Source organism: Leuresthes tenuis, unplaced genomic scaffold (genome assembly GCF_036924035.1).
Source record: "Leuresthes tenuis unplaced genomic scaffold, fLeuTen1.0.hap1 SCAF_13, whole genome shotgun sequence".
NCBI lineage: Eukaryota > Metazoa > Chordata > Actinopteri > Atheriniformes > Atherinopsidae > Leuresthes > Leuresthes tenuis.
This window is the reverse complement of record NW_027325367.1, coordinates 6,481,306-6,503,192: the sequence shown is the minus strand read 5'-3', so window position 1 is coordinate 6,503,192 and position 21,887 is coordinate 6,481,306. Positions and strand designations below refer to the sequence as shown.

At 39.6% G+C, this 21,887-nt stretch overlaps 1 protein-coding gene across 1 annotated transcript; it reads left to right on the top strand.

Moving 5' to 3' along the window:
- The first annotated feature begins 769 nt into the window (after window positions 1–769).
- Window positions 770–20,302, top strand: nudt14 (nudix (nucleoside diphosphate linked moiety X)-type motif 14). The gene is made up of 5 exons (XM_072362155.1): window positions 770–927; window positions 9,097–9,140; window positions 13,501–13,565; window positions 14,051–14,345; window positions 15,912–20,302. Exons 1-5 carry the CDS (start codon window positions 847–849, stop codon window positions 16,159–16,161), a joined length of 735 nt encoding a protein of 244 aa, XP_072218256.1. The 5' UTR covers window positions 770–846; the 3' UTR covers window positions 16,162–20,302.
- Window positions 20,303–21,887: the final 1,585 nt, after the last annotated feature.

Sequence of the window (21,887 nt, the reverse complement as noted above, 5' to 3'; positions counted from 1 at the left end):
GTTGAAGAGCTCTCTAATTTGGCTGTTTCTCCCAAAGTCTCCCAAATACCATTTATATCTAGGAAATGAGCAAAGGTGTAAAGATGGATTGAGTGTTATACCTGTTTTTTCCACATGTATCTGGGGGGGCTCAGTGTTGTGCCAAATATCACAAAGCTCAAGGCAGTCAGGGGCAATCTGAGCAGCATAAGGTACCCTCTCCTCTCATCCATTCAGATATAAAGAAACTCCCTTCAAATTCTCTAAATATGGTAATCAAATAGTAGAAATGTAATGTGAAGTGGGTGTACTAACAGAAAACTCCACACAGTACTGGAATGGCTAGTGATTGGAATTGATCAGGATTAATCTTAAGGTACCAGTACAAAACTACTGTAGTTTGCCAATAGGTCATGTTTCAATAATTTACAAAACATTTTCAACTCAAATCAACTTATGTCAGGAATAACCAGGAAATGAACAGATATTTTGCACATTTTTTATTTATTTTCAAGATCGTGTAGTACTAGATAGCCCAGATAAAAAAAATATAAAAAATTCAAATTTAATTTAGACCAATGCACCCTTCTAAAGATAAACAGGCCCAAAGGAAGGAGAAATAACCTTTGTTGTAGCCTTTTTAAAGACTTATCATTATAATTATTATCATAGCCTACTCTCTATGTCACTGAAGTTGTGGCTTGCACGTAATTTTTGTCTTTCTTTTTAAAAAAAATACTCGAAACAGAATTAAGCATCCTCGTTCTAATGTCCTCTCCCGGTATCCGTAGACATTCCTTCACAGTCAGTGTGTGCGGTGACAGACCCAGCATCGGTGAGCCCCCAATCCGCCTGCAATTGTAAACTATGGAAGAGATCAATAACATTGAAGTCGTTCCGTGCACAGAGTCCAACTATCTGAAACCGTTCCGGGTCCATTATAACCAGGTGAGTTGTCTCTGTGTTATTACGTCTGGTGGAGGCTGTAGGATGCTGTAGGCTAGCCCAACCCCCCATTCATTTTGCAGCTAGCACTCTAACATGAAGGCTAAGCTGACCTTAAACACAGACGTTGACAGCAACAACTGGCAATACTTTAACTCCAGTGAGAAAGCAACTATATTCGTACTGTTTTCTCACACAGTCGTTCAACAGTTGCCCTTGTATTTAATGCGAACCTGGGATAGCTAAGCTACCAGGCTAACATGCTAACGGTAGCCCTGCTGCAGAGGGTTTTTAACGGTTAAGCATCACATTAACGTGAGCACATGCTTTACATTAGTTTAAGGAGCTGTAGGGGACATTGTTCAGCAGTGTGACCTGACAAGGAGGATGCTTTTGAGCGTGTGAATTGCGAAGCAGGTGAGACTTGTTGATCTCAGCTGTCAAACTGGCTTAGTCTGAATGGAGTATTAAAGTCAAAGGTCTTCACTGTTCAGGTTTATGTTGAACTTCGCAACTGTTTGAGCTTTAACAGTCCAAGTCCTGTGAGAAATTTTAAGTTGTTGTTTTCCAATTTAAAAATAAGGTACAGAGCCATGTCAGTTCATTATCACTGCAGAGAGAGACATCATACACATCAGGAACTTTTACAAAGTATGCAAAAATGAACGAAATATTACTAGTTTCTGCTGCTAGTGTGAGCAGTCGTGCCAACAGATCATCAGGGGTATGATTTGGGTCTTAGTTCTCTCCACAGATTTAGCTGCAGACAGAGATTACAAGTCTGCCTCATCAACGGAAGATCATGTCAAAGCTGAGCTGACATCACCCCACTTTAATAAGTTCAAAATCAGTGCGGTTTGCTCATTGACCAGGACAATTATAGTTAGCTATGGCAAGAAATACAAGTTGATAATTCTGACAGTCTAAACAGTTGTGAGGTGCACATCTGTGAAATCTGATTTAGTGATACAAGAAATGGGCAGAAGGGATAATAAACAGTAAATTACCGCAGCTTTCACCACTTTTTGTGATTGGGGCAGCCATGTTGGATTTTAGGTTAGGTTGATAAGGTTCCTCTGATTTTAATAGATTAAGGTCTGACTTTGAGGAGTGTTCCAGTGAACATTTTGTCACAAAATTTGGATACTGACTAGTGATGAAGAACTACTGTGGTCACACTGCCCCTGAAACTGAGGGACTGCTCCTTGAATAACAGGTAACCAATTAGTACTGATGACATCCTTTTTATATCATTGGTACATCCCAAAAATATATATTTTGTCCATTTCTTTCTGAGAAAAAAGGGGCTTTTTTTGGCTCAAGAAGCCTCTTTTGTGCATGTATAACTGGATGGTGTTCTTTAGTAGTGCTGCTTTCAGTGTAATCAGAAAACTCAAGTGCCATCATGTTGAGAGAAGCGCAGTTAGGAGTTTGTCCCATTTGGCATTCACACCTGTGACAGCAGAGGAGGGAGGTTAAGCATGTCAAGAGAATGGTTGAAGGGTTAAAAACAGCAGATGGACAACAAAAGAGATGATGTCGGACTCTCTGTGTCCTGTCCTCCCTTTCATCCTCACCGTATCTCCTTCACGACTCAGGAAGGGCTGCTCAGAGACTCCCCACAAAGGCTTTTCAGTCACGCTGAGGTAGCATCTCTTCCACAGTCCTTTTATGTTCATGTACATCTGCAGCTGAGCTGCTGGTTACTAAGCAAATCTGCTCCCACTCCCAGACGCAAACTCTAAAAGTGGATAATGTCACATGTAAGTGGCTCTCTGCATCATTAGTGTTTATTGGTGTTTTGTCTGCTCTTCGTCTACAAAGCAGGTGATTGTTCCTCGTTGACTCCGGGAAACCCCTCTTATCTCTGTCGCCTCACGCTGACACCAAATCATAAGATGCTGCTTAGAGCTGGATAATTGCCTTCCATTTATGCATCATAATGATTTGAATTATTCATCTGGAACTATTTATCTTGCATAGCTTTCAGCAGTGGCCCCTTACTCCTTCGGTTTGTGGGAGCTCCGTTACGTTCGCGATACAGATTTTCTCACATGACCTGTTATTAAACATCATGAACTTGAATTGAAGTAGATGAATAATTTGTGAATGATTTATGTTTGTTCTTTTGCTGGAGTGAGGATTGGCTGCATGTAATGTAGGGCAGAGCTACATTTTAGTATGATTATTTTATGTTACAGCATCTTGTTTTGCAAAAATCTGTTGTTTGAATTAAAAGAAAACCGCGATAGAAATGATTACAGCCAGTTATTGTCGGTCTTGGATTGAACAGATTTGTCATAATGATAACCGGTAATCGCAGTACTTTGTATCAAAGATCAGTTTGATGGTTTTAAATTTGACTGAAACTGAAAAAGTATTTTTGATAGGATACCAAGATGAGTTCAACTTTCATATAGTATTGTTGGAATTTCTAGCATTGATAAATAATTGCTACAATTTTTCAGCACAAACTAAAAGCAGGCATGACATTTTTTACATTTTATTAAAGATAATTGTACTAAAGATTGAGAAAAAGTGATGAGGTGAAGAATTAAGGTATCGATGTCAATAATTTTACCAATATTCATAACCTATACTTACAAAATATATATATATATATTTACATAACAGCTAGGTGTTCAACAACAATTATTGTTTTGTAAATCTTTTATTTATCAGTTAGTTGAAACATCTCAGCAAATATTGGATGGATTGTCATGAAGTTTTGCCTCTGCCCCAAATCCTTGCCTTGGCTCTACTCCCTGTTTTACAAAGGTAAGGAGCTTTCTTTTGGGATCAGGGAACAGTGGTCATTTAGCCCTTCAATTGGGGCTTTGGGGACCATTTGGAGTGCCTATATTCTACAATCTACACATATCAAACATGAAATTTCAAATCTTTTTCTTTGTTTAATCAGTGTTTCCCTGCATAACTTGCAGTCTGTCTGTAGATGTTGAAAATGGTGGGCGTTACTGTATTTAACATTAGAACTCATAGAGATGCTTTAGTCTGGCTTCAAGTTTAAACAATTGAAACAAATTGATGGTTGAATACATTTCCTAAATAAATGCCTGATTTTAAAGCCTACAAATATTTAAATTGTTGGGAGGCTGGACATGTAAATTCTTTGCTTTGAGTTATTTTTGCTCTCTATTGATTTCACTAATAGACATAATCTGCTCTTGACGAGTGAGTTCTTCAGAATGGACCCACCCATCAGGTTCTGTAAAGCTGCACTTACTGTACTGTTTATCACGAGTGGTCAGTGAGTTTATGCAGGTGCAGATGCTTTTGTCGCTGTGAAAACATTGTTGACCGTTAGGTCACCGGTTGTGATGGGTGTTGGACGGACCTGCTGCCTTTGCAGAGGGTACTGAGATGAGAGACTGAAGCTAAAACCAGGACAAAAAGCTGGAGAGCATATGTTTAGCATCAGAGTGCCATTGTATTTGAGGATGGTAGCTGATTCTTTTCCTCCTGCTGCAGCTGCCAGCTTTACGGTGTTGTGATCACAGGAGGTACATGCGTGTGCGTGTGTGTGTGTGTGTGTGTGTGTGTGTGTGAGAGATGCTCATTAGACTTTAAGCACCTATAAGACCAGGCCCATACATCCCTCCCTGCAAAAGCCATTCACACAGGATCCTGTCATTTCTAATACCCGGAGCCAGAGGGACCACATTCATTTCAAGGTCCCATGTAGCCTGCTTCTGCTTCCTTTCCTCTCTGCCGCCGTCTCTCCCCATGGGCTAATCTCTCTGTTCGAATCCGTGTCGTCCATAGTTCTCAATCTCCCCTGGGCCACTAAAGCTATCCCCGCCCCCCTCCTCTCAGCAAGTGGCCCGAGTAATGAGGGGAACCCCACCATCTGTGAGTGGTGACACGACACTTGAATAAATGAGTATGTGTGTGCTGACACGTTCATGCAGAGTAGTTTTACCCCATACAGTACGTGGCTGCTTGAAATAAACATCTCATCTTTGTACTGTTTTAGATGCTAATTATCGCCAGATTGATGATTACGTTTTAAAATGAGTTCTATAGACAAACTATAGACAAACTAATCTCTGATTAATAGTGCTGGTGTCTGACAAAATTGATTTAATCTTACAGCTTCTGGTGGAAAACTTGATTAATTTCTTTTCTTATTTGCTTCTGTGCGCAGAAAGACTGTCAGGCGAGTTATTTTTATCATCTCTGTTTTGTAACTTGAAGAAACGTCAACGTGCTGTTGGTCCCTTTTACACAGGAACGACAGCAGGCTCTTCCTGTTTGTTCCGTAGAGTCACAATGCTGTTCTCTTGTGCTGGGCTGATCATAAAATGCACCTTTGGCTTAAGAAACCTTCACACTGAAATATGTAACCCTTAAAAAAAATGAGTGTATGGATCTGAAAGGGCCAGCTGTATGTTCTAAGGCTGTACAAATAGTAAAAACAGAGGCCAAAGGTCAACGGCCGTAATGGTCTTAAGTGTACAGAACTTTCTGTAGATTTTATTAGCAAAATATCAGTATTTTAGATTGGATTGTAAGCTACAACCTGCTATGGATCGCTTTGTAAAGCATCACAAAGATCCAGATGCATACAGCTGATTCTACTTTTATTCATTTAGTTTTAATGCTCTCAGCTTTTTTTTTAAACATCTCAGGTAGATTATATTAGATAATATCAGCTGTACAGGATTTTTGTGTTACGGAAGTTCCTTTCAAACTGGACCCAAAAAACAGCCAGAAACATCTAGTTGTCGTCTTCAGTAAGAAAGCGTGCTGTAAGTATTCAATCCTGGGGCAAATAGTTATGCAGAAGTCACAAGAATATGCCGTGTACTGTACAGACTGGGTATAAAAACAGATGTCATGACAGCATTAGAAAAATGAAGCCTCTTGGCTTATAAACAACGTCAGCAACACAAGTCGGCAGCACCCATGGGTGAGGTATTTTAGCTTCACTTTTGAACAATGGGAAGAAGATTTGCTGCGTCACCCATGATGCATTTGGTCTCATTTAACAGCAGGAGATAATCTTTTCAGTCCTGCTAAGATTTTGCAATTTTAGGATCAACACAATTACCGCAATTTGAACTAATTCCAGTGAAATCAGTGTGACCTCGCAATTTTCTCCAATTGCTTCATCTTTCCCGTAAATGTGACCAATAACTGAAGTTTGTAGTGACGCCCTTGAAATGACAGCATTGCATCATAAATTTAAAGGTTTGAATCCAGCCTTTGGATTTTTCCTTGTTTCCAAATGGAAAGTAAATATCTTGAAAATATGTATTCTATGTATTTACTGCAACCTAAGTAGAAGCTGCTGCAAATACAAGCAGTTCTGGCTGCGATAATTACATAAAAATGAAGATTAAAAAGCAAAAGTGGAGTGCATTATACCCTAAGCATGCACCGATTTCATGTAGAACTTTATTGTGACATATACTCAGGATTAAATAGCATGAAAGGCTTATGTGTGGGGCATCCCTTGTGCATATCGCTGTGATCATTTCCTAGTTAAAATATCCTATAATTTATCTGCAAAAGATTGAGTGACAGACAGATTGCTGTGCCACATAACATTACTGAGTAAACACACCTCACTCTTGACAAAAGATTTATTACACACGCCTTTGTGATTTTCTTTCACTGAGGAAAAAATGAAAGGGATCGGTCTGGCTCGGGGTTAATTTCGCGTAAGACACGGGCACACTTGTTGAAACGGCAGAGTAATTACACCAATGCACCGTCAGAAGCTCAGCCAGGGCATCTGTTTTGACACGATGTCCGTGCTTTCATGGCCGAGAGTGAGAGTTACCATGTCTACTTCCCCTGCTCGTCTCAGGTCATCGTTTAGTTTTTTACATCCGCTTTGAGTTCATTTTTCATGCTGTAAAAATCCAAAGGGTTTATTCCCTTTAGAAGTCTTGTAATTGCATTTTCGTCACATCTAAGCTTATGTGCTGTTGCTACAACAGCAGCTTTATTATCTCTGACTCTCTCGGTGCAATTAGCTTGTCATTTCGCCTCCCCCCCTTTTCTTGGGTGGTACTTTAACTGCACCAGCTATGTTGTAGCTGATATAAGCCTGCTCTGGTAAAGCCGTCTTCCCTGCGTCTGACAAAGCTTGTGGGTGGAAGGAGGTGTAGCCTAAATTTGAATCAAGGTCATATTTCCTCAGGCGTTGAAAATGTAGGCCAACGTTACCCTTTTTCTACAGCATTTAATGTAGGGAAAGCAATATGTGCTAAGTTACTGTAGTTGGTTCACATATGGGATTAGTTTGTAGTCGTTACATCCAATATTTGAATAATGACCTTTACGGCCTTCTTTGTTTTCATGTGTTAATTCATTCCTCCTCGCTGTGGGTCACAAACATGCACTCTAAGAATTGGGATTTAAAAAAACCCTGATTAATTCACTCAAATAGTTGAGGACCGATGTTTGATGCAAATGTTACCAAAGGAATAAGTGGTGGATTTGGATTTGGTGGTTTACTTTTCCATTTCCTTTGAGGAGACCCTGAGCAGATACAGTAACCGTGTCTTACAGGAGACGACCAATAGTTTGAGCACGCTGAAAATCTGTTTCCTAAATCTTCTTAGAGAACAGGCTTTTTACACCCGGAGCTTGTTTTTAGGCTCAGGTTCACACCTGACAGACTTGTCAAAGCTGCAGAAACTTGTACATTAGTGTAGAAGAACTGAATCTGCTGCAAAGTAACTTAAAAAATGATGCTCTGAACTTCATGTAAATTGCTTCAATACAAATCAGTATCCTTAACTGCAAATAGTGGCCTCATTTTGGTAAATTTAAGTGTAAATAACTGGGAATAAATCAGATTATCAGGAATGTTTCCCTGTTGTTTTTTTTTTTTCAACATATTTCTTGTTTCCTTTGTGCATCCTAATTAGATGAAGCAACAATAGAGTTATACATATGCTTTGTAACTGATAACTTGTATCACCATATTTGAATATGTGAAAACAAGTGCTATAAAAGTCTGCAAGATCAAACTCACAAGGACGAATCGAATCTTCCAAGTAAAAAGCTTTTGTCCCGCCTTACATGTCTAACTGAATAGTCTGACCCACTAATCAGATTAATCTAACCACTAACCCATTGCCACCTGACCCATCTGGCTGTAACAGCACTGTTCCACATAGTATAAAGTTCAGTAGCAGAGACAGAGGGCTCCCCCCCGCGTTCTCGTTGGCCTCACAGTGGCAGTGTAAGAGTCTTTTGGGTGTTGTATGGACTGATTTTTCACCTTGACTTTACCTGTGAGGGGTAAGGAAAAAGCATGCCTGGTCTGTCTTACAGGCAGGTCCCCACTTTAGAGGTTTAACTACTTTTTTTTTAATATATAATATATTTTTAGACTCTGTTGGCCTTTAATTTGGAATGTAGCTTGGCAGGCCAGTGGGCAGAGAGAAGAGCAGCAAAGGGCCAAAGCCCAGGACTCAGACGTTCTTCACACTTGTGTTCAGTCACTATTTCATGTCGCGGATATGATAGATTGCACCATTAATCTGTAGTAGATTGGTAAACTTGTTTCTACACATACACGGTCACATTTGGTGGTAAAAGTTACAAAACTTATTGTAAACTTGGGTAACATACATGTTACATAAGGTAGGTCTCTTATCTTCACGACATATAATTATGCTCTTGGAATTTATTGAGGGGAGTGTTCAGCTGCTCTTCCTTTTGATGAGATGATGTGTCCACAGGGCATCAAAACATTACGGTAGTCAGTGCATGTCATTTACGCTGAATGACTGCAGGACATGTTTAAGTATTTAGTCATCAGGAATCTCTGCCTGCAAGTGTGAAGCACAAAAAGTAAAGGGAGGCTGCTTTACTTGCCACATTTTGCAGATGCCTTCATGTGAATGAAAGCCAACCAAGTCAAATAAAACTAGGGCTGGCCACCTTGTTATGTTTAAAACGACATGACTTCTCCCATTGCACGTTTTTCTTTCTGTTTGCTTTGCCCCTGCAGATGTTTTTGTCAGGTGTGGTTCGTGATAGGACTTTCATCTGCCTGAGCAAACATCTGTCATGGGGCACTTCAAGCAGTAAAACAACTGGGGATATGCTTGTGATACACTGAATGTGCAGCCACTATATTTGAAACTTTCTCCTTTTTTTCTTACTCTGTTTCTTGTCGTTTCTTCGCAGAATGGCACAAAGAAATCCTGGGACTTCATGCGAACTCATGACAGGTAAAACACTGTTAGTTTTCCACTGTTAAATGCATGCAGTGAGCCGAAGCGCTGACGTCTTGTGTGCACACGGGTACAGAAAGACGTGCAGCTGGCTGGTGAACAGATGAATCCTGACCACACTCAAGTGGCCTGAAACAGTCTCGTTGGGCTTGCATAGCCAACAAAAAGCTTCACTTAGGATATCTGCCAGCTGGAAATCTCTGAAACATGCTTGTTCATGTCTGAAGACATTTTGCAATCTGAGGAGATTTTCTCTAAAGTATTCGACTCCAGGGATGAGCCACGGAGGATGTTTGGTGATCTAAGTGCTTGACCTTGATTTGTATCTATCTACAGTTGTTTTATTTGTGTTACATGAAATCTTTATATTTTCTTTATATTTTTTTATTGTAGCACACACAAAAAAGTAGTGATTATTATTTCTAAGGGTTGGGGATAACCCTCAATGATGCTTTGTGAAATTAGTATATTGGAAAAGCAATATGTTGAATGTACAAAGTAAGTCCTTGCCGGCGTCTTCTCCCTGTACCCTTTTTTCTTTCTCTCGGCTATTTTTATACCTTTATGATCTGGCATCTCTTAAGTCGTGTCGTATTCAGAGGATAGGCAAGCTAAAAAGACCTAGTTTCATGGGAAGCGATGACCTCTTCCTCTACATGAAATGAAATGGCCATAAAAGTCTGAGCTTCATGGGAGGCGCTGTAAGAGAAATATCACACATCTGTGCCAAAGCCCCAGTTCCTCTTCTCAGTGTACCAGATTACCCAGAGGCAAGTCTCAGGTCATTTCAGCCCTTTTTTCTCCTGTCTTTGGCCCCAAAGACAGGTTCTTGTTAATTGACGGTACCCCTGAGAGAAAAGCAGTAAACCTGAAACCGGCACTTCCAACTGAAGATTGCCCACAGGAAGATGTAGCTCTTCCCGAGGCGGAAACTCAGCTAAAATGTTACAGCGTATGTCCAACGGAGCCAGAATTCTTTCCATTTTTTTGCTAAAGTGTGCAGAGCATTTTTATTTACTCGGCTGGCTTAGTTTTTCTGAACACTACTGCATGTTACCTTTCAGAAGAACAAGCAAAACATATAAAAACAACATTGTTATACAAAATGTGAATTTTTCAAATAGCTGAATGAAGGTTATTTCTGCTTTCTTTTTAGCTCTTACTTAGTGGCTGCTTTGGATGAATTCCTCTGGATAATTAAATCACTTTTAACAGTTTTAAACGATTGTTAACTGATCATTTGCAGCCATCCACATGCATACTATTTTGACATTAAGAGTTTGTCAAGTCACATTAAAAAACTGTAATTAACCCCTAAGCAAACAAATGGAGTTATTCTGTCAATCTGGACTTTAGAATACATGTAAACACGTTAGTCGGACTTAAATGCAGATTAAAACTTCTTCCTTGAATAAAGAAAGACATTCCACTTCTGGTCTAACTGATGCTAACCTCTTCAGGAGCAGCTATTGCTGGCTGTTGTCTCACTTTAAACCCACCAGTAGCTGCTGCTTGCTTAGACCTGGGGGAGCAGTAGTTATAAACACCTCCTGATGTATATTTTACTCATGTAAAACATTGTAAAGATGGTGTAGAATGATGGATTATATAGCAATTATCCCATTTTTATCTGTCTGGACTGGGGCCCAGTGCTAATATCTTGATACCATAAGCTTTCTACCTGTGGTTACTTTTAGATGTGTTCTTGATATTTCTGTAAATATCCCCGTTTTCCCGCTGCTCACACTCATTTCCCACAGAGAAAGCTTAACCAAGCATGAAAAGTCCTAGGCATCCGTTTAGCCTTTCTTGGTTTAACCATTAGAGCTTTTTCTTTCAGTGGGAGCAGTTGAGCAGTAATAGTGTGTAACAGCACTACAAAACTCAAACCCACCACAGCTCCTTTGCCTCAGGCCTGTGTGTCCCACTTTTAGAGTTGACCTTCCACATTATCTTATCCATCCTCTTATCCAGACTTCCCTACAAGACCATTACCCCCCCTGTTTTTTCACACATATTTTCACTATTTGTTTTCTTTTTATTACTTTGATGTTTGGAAGTTGAAGTTTCACAGGGATTTTAGAGTGTGACATTTCTGAAAATAGATCTAGTTAAGCAACAAACAAGAGCAGACATGTTACAGATAGACCCCCAGGTAACGAAAACAGACCGTGGATCTACTTTCACCTTCATTTATTAGCTGCTGTACAGAGTTTTTTTTTATTACTCTAAAACATTTGATTTGTGGTTGCACCTCCAAACAAAATGTTGGTTTATCTCGTTTAACTACTGGCTTGTTTAAATTCTGGATGATTCTCTGATCTCTTGTATTTCTGCCTTTCATTGTCCGAGTTCTGTCAGAGCATTTAACTTGTTGAAAAATGGATTATTGTATCTAAAAGATGGTGCTACCAAAATTTCCACAACTAGGGGCAAATGTTTAAGCAGTAAAACGTCTGATATATTAAATAAAATAAAAAATGCATTGCTGAAAACTCAAATACAAATGAAGCATTATCAGCTCAGCAGCTAGTCGGTGTCAGAGCGATCTCCTGGTTCCCTTTCACCCTGGGAAAGACAGGGCAGGGCTTCCTGCTGCCTCAGACGCATCCGCTTTCCCAACACAGAGCCCAGGCCTCAAGTCTCCACAGGCAGCAGCAGCAGCATTCACATTGACATGCCCACAAACACACACCCTCACAGCAGTGACCCATCTACCGTTCACGCTGACCTTCCTTCTTGTTTTATTTCCGTTTCCTGGTAGTGACTAGTCAAAATCTCAATGATGTCACCTTCTGACCTTTGAATTCTGATTCCTTTATTTTAGAAAACGGTAAAGTTGTCAAGGGGGTTATTTTTGTAGCATTTTATTTTAGGAAATGTCCAATCCAAAGGGACATTCCATTGTTAAAGGATGATGGTTAAGTTAGCGTGTTTGTTTCTTATTTTTATTCAATTCTCACACGCAATGATCAGCTAATAACCGTCTATCTTCAGGACTACAATATCCTTCATTTTTAAACAACAGTCACATGCCAAAATGCCAACAATAAAAACAACAGCATCTTTCTCTCTGAACTTTCTGTTCTGAACTACAGGATATATATAGTATGAATACAGAAGTAAGAATACAGCGAGCCTCCCTGTTATGTCTCCACTTAGGTGCTGTGTTACAGAGGTTATAAGATGGTGCCTCAAAAGGTAACTTGTGGAGTTTAGATTTGCGATTCCTTTGAAATTGAAGAGTTTTGGTAGCTGAGGAAACTCGAGGCTGCTGCTGATGAGGAACTACGATTGGCATCCATCCACCACATAATTAGAAAGCAGATTATTATGACAAATTCATGAGTCCAAGGAATAAAATCAAAAGACGTTTGAACAGAATCTTATGTTCCCAAATTCACTCACCTCAGCTGTCTTTATTCTACAACTGGACATTGGAACAAGTTGTTTCCAAGACCAGAGTTCCTGTGACACCTATGAAAGACCGAACATCTGTAATGCAAAATGTTGCCATTCAGTTGCTTTGGCCACAGCTAGAAAAGATGCCATAATCCCCAGAAGCCAGCCAGGGGATACTCTTTAGTCTTCAGATGGTCCACAATCAGAGCACATACCTCCATTGTGAAATGCTGTCAGCCCAGAGGGGGCAGATTGATCTCTCCATTTCTGCTCGATTGTAAAACACAAACACAATAACCAGAACATTGTTGTATTGGTTAATGTCATCAGTGTCACCAAATTACAATGTTTCCAGAATAAGAATATGACCCTGGATAAAGCCAGGTTCAAGGTTCTTGTAATATTTTGTTGACATACAGTCAAATCTTCTGTTTTATCCTCCATAAATCCGATAATACTGACAGCAGTGAGAAAAAGCATTTTTGTGTTGAGCAATGTGAACGGACACTAACTTCACCGGGAGCAACAGTTGGTCAGATATTTTGGATTCGTAGGACTAACAGGCAAGTTTCAGCTATCAGTTGTACTTTACCACAAACCAAGTTCAGGCTAAAGCTAACTGCACACGGCCGAGTTTTGGGCGTTATGGGGTTTTCTACGGTAGGAACGAGGCTGCAACAGAAGTTATCTCACTCATTTTGCTTAGAAGCCTGTAATTGTTGAGGTAACTCACTCCCTTCCTCTGAAGGAGAAAATTTGCTTGTTGCGATATGCTGCTGAAACACTCCAGTGGCCCAACTGGCCAGAGTGAAACAGGGTGAACATTTGTTTTACGTTTGGTCTGAACACAGCGATTCAGTTTTCCTGGAGATTACCCCGCACATCATTTAGGCAGAAATGTATTTTAATATGATGGTTAAGTCCTGATTTTGTCTTTTTTCTCTCCTTTCTGCAGTGTATCGGTGCTGATCTTCAACACCACCTCACACTGTTTTGTCCTCGTTAAACAGTTCCGTCCAGGTACCTCTTGTTTTTCTCCGTTCACAAAGCAGCAGACCAGTGGGTCTACAATACAGTTTAGTCATCTTATTTTTGTCACCAATCTAGATCTTGATTGTTGTACATCCTGTGGGCACTTTCACTGGAGGAAAAGACAAAAAAACAAAAAATAGCACATTGCGAACCCTGTTTATTCAACTGGATTGTTACAACAATGTAGACTCAGAAATAGAACGCAAGAGGCCCCATTACAAAGCAGCCTAACCTCCTTTGTTGGAAGCCACCGGGGGCTTTTTTAAACTGCAGTGTGCTAAATTCAAGGAAGTCTGGGCATTGATATATTTTTCCGGCCTTCACTTGTCGATGTTGGGGGGGGAGTAGCGCCTAAAAGCTTTTTAACATGGAGTTCATTGTGGAAAAGAAAATCTTCAATAATATTTGTTACAAATCTTTGTATGTTTGTGCAGGCACATCAGCATTTTCTCCTTTTTCTTTCCCACCTCCAGCTGTATACATGTGTGAGTGGGAAAAGGCCAAGACGCAGCCACCTAAGGCTGCTGACAAGACCGAAGAGGGTGCCGCCGAAGCTGCAGCTCCCGAATCTCAGGAGAGCCAGACGGCCTCAGAGGGCGAGAGCTCTTCTCAGTGGCCCCCAGCCTCAGCGGGGGTCACCTACGAGCTCTGTGCCGGCTTGGTGGACAAACCTAACCTCCCCTTGGAGGAGATCGCCCGGCAGGAGGTGCTGGAGGAGTGTGGCTATGATGTGCCAGCTTCCAAACTGAAGAGGATCACTTCCTACAGGTTAGTTGTTCTACACACGAAGTCTGTTAAACTTAACTAAAAGTTGAAGATTCCGGTTGGGGACTCCTGCCTCTTAACTCTTATCACAGAACTTTATTAATCTTTCTTTAATCGGCCCCACTGGATTATTTTGACTGATTACAACTTCTTGTTGGCCTGTTTAAAGCAGAAGTGACCAACATTTTACAGTAAGTACATCACCACTGCTGTGTGCATTTAGCCTGTTGGTACCCAAACCCCGGAGTTGTAATGACCAATCACATTTGAGCAGGCCCTGGATGTAAGCAGGTAAATACTGACTAAAGCATAAATAAGATGGTATAAATGGACTGAAATACAGTCCCAAAACAGTTACAGTTACACAGTCACGCTTTTGTATCAGTCTTCATACATTGGTTGGTGCACACACAGGATGTCTTGGCCTAGCCATCTATTATACATTAGCCAGATATAAGCCGAAGGTCTTGAAACTTTGGCCCTAGTGACTAAATAAGTAGGTTATAACCGGTTGGTTTCTAGGTGAGTAATTCAGCTATTTTGGCTATAAAGGTACATTTCTCCAATCAGAGTATCAGTTTAGTTCAACTTTCTGAGAAACAACACGGTTTCTCCAGAGAGACGAAAAAAAAACGTATTACAAGACTGAATAACATACAATAAGTCAGAGGCTGACAACTTTTGGGGGGAATTCCTGAAATTATAAACTGAAAGTGCTCAAGTTGTGGAAATGAGATGGAAGGAAGCATCAGGCAAGTCACCCATCTTTGTCAACATATCATTAACCGCCTGGAGCTTGAGCAGAGCAGTTAAAAGAGCCAGGAAGCAAACAGACCCACATCAGAAAGCAGCAGTTGGACAGACGTGACTGAATGCTCTCATAAGTATGTTTATGATTTGACTGGGACACCTCCTCCAGCTTTGGTGGTGTTGTCTATGACCGTTGTTATGTGTGGGCTGCTTCCACTCAATGAACAGGTATCATCTTAACCCTCATAACCCCTATGAGAGGGTGTTTTTGACAGAAGCACGCCATGTAGCAAAGCTCTGTGCCAGTAGCAGATAAGCTGAGGTTAAGGCTTGCTGCAGCACAGAAAAGACCTTTTGTCTCTTAAAGATCCTTCTCCTGTTCTGTTCTGATTGCAGATGTGAAAAAAGGTGAATTATTGCTGAATACAGTAGCCAGACAATATGCAAAGTTTGTTTAATGGAGATGTATTTTCATAAAGAAAGAAAATGCTATATTAAACATGAGGAGTTTAAGGAAATTCAGGAAAAAGTCTTCTTTGGGACAGAATTAACTCCACTGGTGTGGATTTTCAGCTTGTTATCTTTGCAGACCTTTTATGTGCACTATAAGCTAAATAAGACACCATCCTAAAAACTTAGTTCTGAACCCTTTTATGGGCAACCCCTCCACCTATGGTTAAAATTAGCTACTTTTCTAAAATATTTTCCCATTTTTGATCCTACCAAGATGCTTGAAAAGGTCATGTAAAACCAAAATCTTTTTTTTTTTTTTTAATTCATTACAAATACAGTTCTCCATTTACTTTTTCTCCCGCACAGGTCAGGCGTGGGCGTAACGGGTGCAAAGCAGACCATGTTTTATGCCGAGGTGTCTGATGAAAACTGCGTGGGCGCAGGCGGAGGTGAGCCACGCGAGGGGGAGCTTATTGAGGTGGTCAAAGTCCCGCTGCACGAGGCCATGACGTTTGCCTACGATGAACGTATACCCAAAACCATGGGCGTCATTTTTAGTTTCATCTGGTTCCATAATAACATGTCTCCCAAATACAAGATCTCCACCAATGTGTAACTAGTTTTAACTAACCGCTCTTTCTATCATTTATTGCAAATTAAATCAAACACTGGCCCAGCACAACCACTTTTCTCCTTATGGCTCGTCATCCTGTATTGCCTTTTTGCTGATTGGTACATGATGAAGGGAGGGGCCCTTGTCTTGTTGCCAGGTGGTGTCTTTGAGTTTGTCTTAGTCACTTTTTATTTGGATTTAATGTGTTTTAGTCATTTTCCTAAAAACAAATTTGCCATAGCTGGTTGCCACTGGCACTTTTCCTCCTCCTCATTCTTCTTTTTTTATGCACCTGTCATTTCATTTCATTTACTGTGCCATCTGTTATAAATGGCTGCATATCACTGATCTCATTTGCCTGCCCTTAATTAAAGGAACGCTCCACTGCTTTTAATGTAGGTCTTGAATGTTATCTGCCTGATATTGGCCGTCTGAAAAAGTCCCTCTTCATCCTTTCAACATTTCCCTTTTATTTCTACAACACTGAATATTCAAACTCTTTATTTTATGCCATGCTCGTGTTATGCCAGAGTTTGCAAACTTCTTAGCATCTGAAAAATTCTGTGCAAGAATTTACCTGCGTGACAAAGTGTGCAACAGCACAGGTAGACAGCTCCTTTCTGCATACAGCACCCATTAAGCAAACCAAGATGAGGTGCAAAAGCAACAAAAACAGTGGAGTGTTCCTTTTATATATGACCCAGTAATGCAAAAACAATGCTAGTCAATTGTGGGGCCTTGTAACGATCGAGGCATTCAGGCATGCCTCATGTTAGTTCTCTGATCCACAGCCTTTAAGCAATATTTATTATAGTACCCCTGGCCAAACAATCATTCTGTATCAGTGAAATCAGCACTCAGTCGAGTCAAACCAGAAAAACTTTCTTTCACTTCACATAGAAATCATAGACCTACCTCTGCACCGAGGGCCTAATTGTTTGTTATCGGTGTGAAATGGTACCGAAGCACAATCCTAATTAGAAGCGTTCTGTACAATAACACTTGAATCCACTTCAAATCCTCACAAAAAGCTGCAATTTGTCCACGTTTGTTTTCCTATCTGATGGGATAATGAGTTTTATTTATCTATTTATTTATTTTTAGAGATTTGTTGATGCGTTGCATGTCAAAGTCGCTTTTAAAACACATCAATCTGGGTTTGGGGGACATGTTTTAAAAGGAAAGTGCTAAATCTGAAAGGCCATCGCTGATTTTGTTTAATCTGTAAAAAACTCTCAACTGTCATTAACAGACCTAATATCACAAATGAAACATCAACTGTATCTTTAAAAATCTCAGGTCCAAATGGTTAAAGGATGGATGGATCTCTGGATGACACGATGGCCAGCATCTTATCATTTTAAAATATTAGATTTTAAAATCAGTTGCAGCTTAAGTACCTACAGACAAGAAAATTCCTTCTATTATGTTAGTAATTTTCTTCATTGAAAAAGGGCTGGTACCTCATTTATCATTTGATATTGCAAAAGAGAGAATCTCCAACACTGAATTTTAGTAAAAAAAAATAAAAAGCTCTGAACACATATCATATAGTAACCTGAAAAAAAACAACTACATTTTCAGATTCTGCAGCAGGCAGCGATTTTATTCTCTTAGTGCATGGTCTGAGAGGTGGGAAATATGTGTGTAACAGCTGAGTTGTTCTGAAATGAGCTGCCTGCATAGTGTGGAGGCATTTTGTTGAGCACAAGAATGCCATAAAAAAGAGCTGTAGGCTACAGATATGAGGCTATTATTTTAGAACTTTCAAGTGCAATAAAAACACCTAAATCAAATGAAACGGTGTCAAAGTAATTCACGTATTTGTGTTACTACAGTAAACAAAAACCAAACCTTGATCCTAATTATATCATTTTATTGTTGGAACACTGAGTAATATAAAGAAAACAGTATGTGGTGATTCACAATTTGTTTCAGTTCTGTTTTCAACTGACAATAACTCAAAAACAGCATATCAATAGGGTTGTGCATTTAGCTGCATTTTCCTTAGCAACACAAAGCTAAAATGAATGCCGTGTGTTTTAGGGTTATATAAAGAGGTGTCTGATGTTGAGCCTGTCTTTATTGATATAAATACATCCTCCAAAATGATCATGCTTCTGAGTCAACACCTCTTTAAAAGCAGAACAATATAAGTCACTTAAAGAGAGGATTTGTTGCAGGACTGTCGTATTAAGCTGCATTAGTGTCGGATGGATGGACCATTCTCACACTGTGATGCAGGTTATTTTTTCCTGTGAAGGAATACTGCACAGGATTAGTTTGTTTTTAACGTGTGAAGAACAGCTGACAATCAAATGTCGACATTTTTCTCCTTTTTTGCCATAAAACCCTGACGTCTGTGATCCTTTTTCTTTCATTAGGTTTAGATGTGCATCCCTCTCACTTTTGTACCCCACAGCAGTTCTCCTCAAAGATTTTCAGGCATCACGACGCGTTCTCTGGTGCCGCCTTGAGTCTTATTACCTGCACAAATAAGCCAATAAAGATTATTTATAATAAACCAAACTAAATGTGTTTGGGTTCACACACACGGTTAAATATTTTTGGAGTAATTTCTCCCCAAACTGCATGGGAATATATGCATAAATGCTTAACCTTTGAGCCATACTCATATCCACCTTCTCACTGAGCTTCTCTGTCAGAAAATGTTTTGCTTAAAGGATTTTTTTTTTAAATATCTTCTGAAACGGGCAGATTTGCAGAATAGACTGATATTTTCTCAGGACTAAAGAAGCACCTAAACCACATAGATGATAGATTAGGATGTCAACTTTTAAATGCACACTGCATAAATGATGAATTAAATCTGCTCAAACTGCATTTTAAACCAGAACTCTTGAAAAAATGTGTTAAGCACCTTTGGACTTGTCAGTGTTGTGTGTTGGGATCTAATTTGTAAGCTTTTTTCAGAACTATTATTTAACTTTACCTTCCTTACCTCACCTGATCCTTGTTAGCTCACTCACTCGAGCACCCCTTCTTTCTCACAAGATTTCCAATGGTGCTCACAGTTTTCTGTGGTCTTCTTCTTGTCTAATATTGCAGAAAACAGCGGAAATTGCCACCTTTTTGTTTTTTTCAAAATTCTTTGTTGCTCCAAATTGAAGCCATTGAAGTTAACCATAAGCCTTTAAATTAATTAATTAATTTATTTATTTTTTAAGAATGATGTATTCGGAGTAAAAAGCCAGTTCGCTTCTGATTTAGCTCAACATAGACATGACAAACAAAAGCCATTAAAAACTTTAAGGCCAGTCTGTAACTTTATATGCATGTCAAATGTGGAGAGCTGCAACCTGACTTCTCTTTTGAGCCAAATGTTAGCTAAATTTTCCATAACCAGACACCAATATACCATGGGTGCATATTTCTCTGTACCTTCCCTTCAACTGTTGTTCGGCAGCCAAAGGCGTTCAGTGACCATAACTGAGGACGTGCGGTAGCATTACGATTGACTCACGTTGAAAATTAAAGTGCCATCCATCAAAGTAAATGTCAGCTGCAAAGTAGGAAGGCACGAGTCCAACATGCTGTGACTTAAAGTCGATTGTTGGAGACAATTTGGTTGCCAAAAGAAACACAAGTACGTGGTCGTACTTCAAGTTCACCTGGTTAAGCCAGCTTCTCTGTGAAGGCGGTTAAGCTCATGAAGGAAATGTAACGTTACATTAGGCCTGTATTTTAGTATTACAGTTTTCTTCAGCCCATTGAGTAAAAACTTACAGGGTTATCTCTGTTACCAGTTTATTTTTTACTCAACTTTCTTAATGGATTTTTATAAGCAACCCAAATGGTTGGCTGCGTCTTTACTTTTTTAAATGCATTTATTTGCTTTATGTCAAACGTCTGCGATGAAGACAAAATATACGAGTGTTAAAAAAAACAACTTTTGACTCTTTGAAAGTAATATGGTTGGCTAGCGTTTTTCGGGAGCTCTTCAAGGAAAAGTCTAAGGCAGCAGCTGACCTGCGTAGCTCAGTTTCATGACATCTTATGTGTTGTTTGCAAATGTGCTCAAGAGAATGACTTTTTACAAGATACTGGGACCAGATACTGTCTGAAGTCTGCTCTGGTTGTGAGGTAACTGGTCCAAGAAATGGTGAACCCCCCCCCCCCCCCCCCCACACACACACACACACACACACACACACACACACACAGTTTCTCTGTGTGTGTAGGTTAAATTGACAGCATATCATAGTTGTTGAGTTTAACTGCTTGCTTACAGCTGACTGTTGCTTCACATTCACTTTTGAGACATCTTTTACACTGTCTGAAATCCTCTCATTTCCTCGAGCACATTTCCTAAAACGTCTGTTTTAAGTCTACCAGTTCAACAAGTCTAACGTTTCCCTCTGTGGCAAAGGTTAATGCACTTTTGACAGTTTGGTTTGAGGTTGCAGACTGAGCCACAGGTAAGCCATATTTACGCTACATAAATGACAGTACGGCTAATGATTAAGGTAAATAAACGGTCGCTGAATTATTTCTTGCCTATGCTGGATTTAAACCACTTTCCCAGCAGTTCTACCTCCATCACTCAGGCACACGACATATTTTGTGTCTGCTTGCTTCGAAGGCATTGTGGATGTGTCAGATTCTCAGCAACATACCTGAAATGTCAGCACTCAACGGTTCTCTGTGACAGAAAACTTAATTCATCAGTACCAGGATTTTGTAGATGTACCCCCCATGGCTATGCTGTAGTTGCTTCTTCAACTGTGATGGTTTCTGTTTTCTTTTGTTCATGGTTTGTGCACTGTTTTACAATTTCTTCGTGTGTTTTTATGATCTGAGCAACAGTTCAAGGAGGAAATGTTTTTTAAAGGTGCTATGTGTAGTATTCTCTAACTGCAGAAAGCTGTTAGATTATAACGTGGATGTCAAGTTTCAGACATTAAAAGTTCAGAATTTCTTGTTTTGCTCACGAATCCCGAAAAAAGGTGCTTTGATTTTTGGACAAGGTCCGCAAATTCGGTCACTTTTGCTTCTTTATTAGCAGACCGAAGGTGAAATATTCAGAAGCAACAAGGAAAAAACAATGCATATTCTGCTGTAAAGTGACTAGACATTGTAGCACATGTTAAGCTACTCTGTAGTGTAACGTTCTGTGAAAATCCTACACACAATACCTTTAAGTTAAAGAAACAGTTTCTTAAGGTAAAGACATTAGTCCAAAAGTGATTTTTCTTTTTCTCACTGAAATTGTGTTTTTTAGAAATATTTTCTGAAAAAAGTACAAACACGAACACTGCAGATTTACAACTTTATCTTGTACTTTATGCTTTATCAGAAGTGTGTACTCATTGTGGGCAGTGTTTTTTAGTAACGTTTGAGTTTTATTCATTTATGACCTAAATGTCAAAACATTTAACTTTCAAAACAAAACACTTGGTACATACATACAGTATATATTTAAATATGATACTTTGCATGTGCGCTAATTGTGTTGGATTAAACTGCATTAAGTTCAAATAAAACGTGTTTGATGCCCATAATGTCCCATTGTCTAGTGATTTTGTCTCTTCTGAACATTAGGGAAGTGTTACAGTTTTGAGACCCCTGGAAAAAGATTAGGAATATAGGTTTATTAGATAATGTGATGGAGGGTTTCATTTTGAATTTAATGAGGGATAGTCACATTTCATAGCAGCTGTGGGTCTTCATCAGTGAGTTGTCTCAGAAGCTCAGTCATTTTCTTCTAC

What these genes read in the sequence shown, in the direction of transcription:
- nudt14 (XM_072362155.1), top strand. Translation starts at nt 847, where the DNA reads ATGGAAGAGATCAATAACATTGAAGTCGTTCCGTGCACAGAGTCCAAC. An exon ending in CGTTAAACAGTTCCGTCCAG is followed by an intron (nt 13,566 to 14,050) that starts GTACCTCTTGTT and finishes TCCCACCTCCAG; the next exon opens with CTGTATACATGTGTGAGTGG. An exon ending in AAGAGGATCACTTCCTACAG is followed by an intron (nt 14,346 to 15,911) that starts GTTAGTTGTTCT and finishes TCTCCCGCACAG; the next exon opens with GTCAGGCGTGGGCGTAACGG.